General features: G+C 57.1%; 1 protein-coding gene across 1 annotated transcript; it reads left to right on the top strand.

Moving 5' to 3' along the window:
* On the top strand, positions 1–2,799 carry CHAC1 (ChaC glutathione specific gamma-glutamylcyclotransferase 1). Its single transcript, XM_010989299.3, has 3 exons — positions 1–805; positions 1,214–1,249; positions 1,688–2,799. Exons 1-3 carry the CDS (start codon positions 584–586, stop codon positions 2,087–2,089), a joined length of 660 nt encoding a protein of 219 aa, XP_010987601.1. The 5' UTR covers positions 1–583; the 3' UTR covers positions 2,090–2,799.
* The last annotated feature ends 847 nt before the right edge of the window (positions 2,800–3,646 follow it).

The following is a 3,646-nucleotide window of genomic DNA, read 5'->3' as shown; positions in this document are numbered from 1 at the left end:
TGGTATGAGTCCATAGGACCTGGGATGGCAGTGACTTGGCCAGGTGCGCGAGCGGGACTGCTGAGGAGACATCTGCCCCGGGTCCGCCCGCCATGGTTCCCCAAGGGTCCAGACCATGAAGGGGCTGCCGGAAAGACGACCGGTACCCGCATCCGTGCCCACTGCCCGCCGCCTGACGCAATCTGAGGCGCCCTTGCTGCATGCGGGAACTGGGGAAACCTCCCCCTCCGTTGCATCACTCCTGCCAGGTTTGCTACAGAGGTGGAGTCGAACCAATCAGCAGGCACTCTGGGCGGGGGGCAGGCTGCGCAGTTACCCACTCAGAACGCGGCGCGGTTAACCAGGCAGCAATATCCGAATATGATTGGCCAAAAGGAAATTTTCCCCGCCCCAATAACCGCGGCATCTGGCCGCGGTGGGTGGGGCTTCCCAGCCGGAGGGTTTAAAGAGCGCCTCGGACGAGGCCGCGCAACTGGAGCGACCAAGCGGTGCCAGGCCAGGTGTGCGCGTCCGTGGGTCCTTCCGTGCAGGTGCCGGAGACCAGCCCTGGAGGCCGCCCGGGCCCGTCCCTGTGCCCGGCACCATGAAGCAGGAGTCCGCAGCCCATAATACCCCGCCCTCCTCACCACCCCCATTGCAGCCTCCTCAGGACGACAGCGACCCCCAAGCCCTGTGGATTTTCGGGTACGGCTCCCTGGTGTGGAGGCCCGACTTCGCCTACAGCGATAGCCGTGTGGGCTTCGTGCGAGGCTACAGCCGCCGCTTCTGGCAGGGAGACACCTTTCATCGGGGCAGCGACAAGATGGTGAGCATCTGACCATGCCCGGGGGAGTGAGGTGGGTGGGGGCAGGATAGTGGGCGTCCAGCCGTTGCCCTGGAATGTCCTGGCCTATGTGGACAGATGGCGACTATGTCCTGATGGGGAAAATGTGTTAACCTAAGTCCAGGGTTTGTGGCTTAAATTTGTGTGCCCAGTGGGTCACTGTGTGATGGCTAATCTGTGATCCTGTGGATGGCTGTGTTGATGAATATTTTTGATTACCAATCTGGACCACTGCTGTGTGTCTATTTCTCCTGCATCCATACATCACTCCCCTGGAGGAGTGGGGCTCTCTGAGCCCTGGGACAGAAGAGTTGTTGAGGGTTTCCTCTACTACTGATGGCAAAGCTGATTTCTAACTGTTTTTTCCCAAAATCTTTCTTCCCTCCCTAGCCTGGTCGTGTGGTGACCCTCCTTGAAGATCATGAGGTAAGTGCCTGAGTCAAGAGAGGCACCCAGCTGGAGGGGTGCAGACAGTCAGAGCTCATGGGTCTTTGGCTGCAGGCTAGATTAGATGCCCCTCTGGTTGAGAAGGGTGGTCTAGCTAAATGCTTCTCACAAAAATTACTTGAGGATATTGTTAAATGAGATTTTAATTTAAGAGAATTTAGAGTGGGTCCTGAAACTCAATCCTTACACACTTACAGGTGATGCCATTGGCTCTCAGACCATTTTCTGAGAAGGATTTCTGTTCTCCCTGGACTAGACCATTGTATTAACCCCTGTTAAGAAAGGGAGAATGAAAACTTGGTGTATTGCTACTAGAGAGCTCAATAGCCTTCTGTCCACCCCCCTTATAGAACACAGTCGTGCAGTGGGAAAAGAAGGAGCTGTGTGACTGACCCTGGTGCCCTTGTTTTCTCCTAGGGCTGCACTTGGGGTGTGGCGTACCAGGTGCAAGGTGAGCAGGTGAGCGAAGCCCTCAAGTACCTGAATGTGCGGGAGGCAGTGCTCGGCGGCTATGATACCAAGGAGGTCACCTTCTACCCCCAAGAGGACCCTGACCAACCACTCAAGGCATTGGCCTATGTGGCCACCCCACAGAACCCTGGTTACCTGGGCCCTGCACCCGAGGAGGCCATTGCTACACAGATCCTGGCCTGCCGAGGCTTCTCCGGCCACAACCTGGAGTACTTGCTACGCCTGGCAGACTTCATGCAGCTCTGTGGGCCCCAGGCACAGGACGAGCACCTGGCAGCCATCGTGGATGCTGTAGGCACCATGTTGCCCTGCTTCTGCCCCACCGAGCAGGCTTTGGCACTGGTCTGAGGGGCTGAGCCCCTGCAGGGAGTGCCTACATGAACACAGGGGCCAGGTCCCCACTCCAGTGCACAGAGATACTTGATACAGCTGGAGCCCACTGAGAGGACTCGGTGGCCGGCTGGGGGCCTTTCTTAAGCCCCTGCCTGTCTGCCAGCCCCCAGCTCTCCTGCCTGACACTCACTGACTTACTACTTGAAACTTTATTTATTGCACCATGTTGGTGTGGTGGGCAGGGTAGGGGGCCTGCCCTGGACACAGGGGCCCTGCTGAGCAGTGCCCCACCCCAGGCACCTGATGCCTGACCAGATTCCCCCCAGTGCTGCTGCTAACCCCATGATACCCAGGCCCCCACCTCCCTAGGGAGCCTCCAAGAGCCTTGACACTCCTCTGCCCTCTACCCCAGACCAACCATTTCCTAGTCCCAGAAATACCACCTGCTAAAGGTCCCAGCCTGCTGGTGAGGGATAGGAGGGAGTGAGGAGAGGGGGCCCTACAAGAACTGAGGTCCCTGCCAGCCCTGCTCATCCCCCAGGTCCCCAGGGCACAGCTGGATCTGGAGCCCAGACATAGCTGAGTCTGGACATGGGCCTGTCACCTATTTGGCCTTGTTTTCCTGTCCTTCTGTATGTCTGTCTGTCAGTCTGGGAAGCTCATCACTACAGGCCTTGGTACTTCTTAGTCTGTCCCATACTATTATCCATAAACTGATTTCATTATCTGTGCTGTCCTGGAATGTGATTCTTTTTTCAGATAAGCTGTTGGGGCAGGTGAGGTGGTAAAGCCCTGAGAGACTCATAGGAGGGGAAGGGGTGGGTCCCTGTTCATCTCCATCCCTCTCTGCCAGGGAGGGGGCAGCAGAGCAGGCAGGACTACCAGGTTACATCACTCCCATAATATGCAGAATTCAGCCCGGGAAGCTCTACTTGGCAGCCCTGTGAGCAGTCCTGGCCACCGACCTGGTCCCCTGCATCTCCCAGCTGCCCTGAAGAGGCTAGCAGGGTCAGAGTTCAGACCAAGTCTCCTCCAGTTGCAGGGTCAGTTGCTGCCTCTTCCTGACAGTGAGGCTAGACTTCTGGCTTCTTGCTAAAGGAGCCACGTGGGTTAAAGGAGTTTAAAGGGTAAAGTGATGACAACTTGTGAGACACTGCTGAAAGTGCAGGCCTGGAGGACCTGATGGCCCTTTGACTTCTGAGGTCCAGGTGCTCATTCTTGTCTCCTGAGACTGTGATGTGCGCTGTGCCTTCTCTCTTACTGTGACCTGCCAGGATCCGTGATGGGATGAGTTGCTGGCTGCCCTCTAGGCTGCTGCTTGTTCACCATCGGCCTGCCCCTGGCTATTCTTTCCTCACCCTGACCCCCAGGTGCAAAGCTCAGCTCCCAAGATCTCAGCCTAGCCCTGTGCTCCTGAACTGGGAATGGCTACTCAGTGGGTTCAGCCTTTACTCCTGGACCTGCTGAATGGGTGTGGGGCCCAGGTGAGGTTTTAGCAGCAGAAGAGCCTGGCTCCATCCCAGTCTTTCACTGGCCCAGTGACCTCCAGAAAAGTATTCAGCCTCTGAGACT

This window comes from Camelus dromedarius, chromosome 5 (assembly GCF_036321535.1).
Source record: "Camelus dromedarius isolate mCamDro1 chromosome 5, mCamDro1.pat, whole genome shotgun sequence".
Taxonomy (NCBI): Eukaryota; Metazoa; Chordata; class Mammalia; order Artiodactyla; family Camelidae; genus Camelus; species Camelus dromedarius.
The sequence above is the reverse complement of the archived record's forward strand: the minus strand, read 5'-3'. Positions and strand labels throughout refer to the sequence as shown.

Excerpts from the sequence above, each read along its gene's own strand:
- CHAC1 (XM_010989299.3), top strand. The coding sequence starts at position 584 with ATGAAGCAGGAGTCCGCAGCCCATAATACCCCGCCCTCCTCACCACCC. Across the intron at positions 806-1,213 it reads ATCGGGGCAGCGACAAGATG|CCTGGTCGTGTGGTGACCCT; the intron begins GTGAGCATCTGA and ends TTCCCTCCCTAG. Across the intron at positions 1,250-1,687 it reads CCCTCCTTGAAGATCATGAG|GGCTGCACTTGGGGTGTGGC; the intron begins GTAAGTGCCTGA and ends GTTTTCTCCTAG.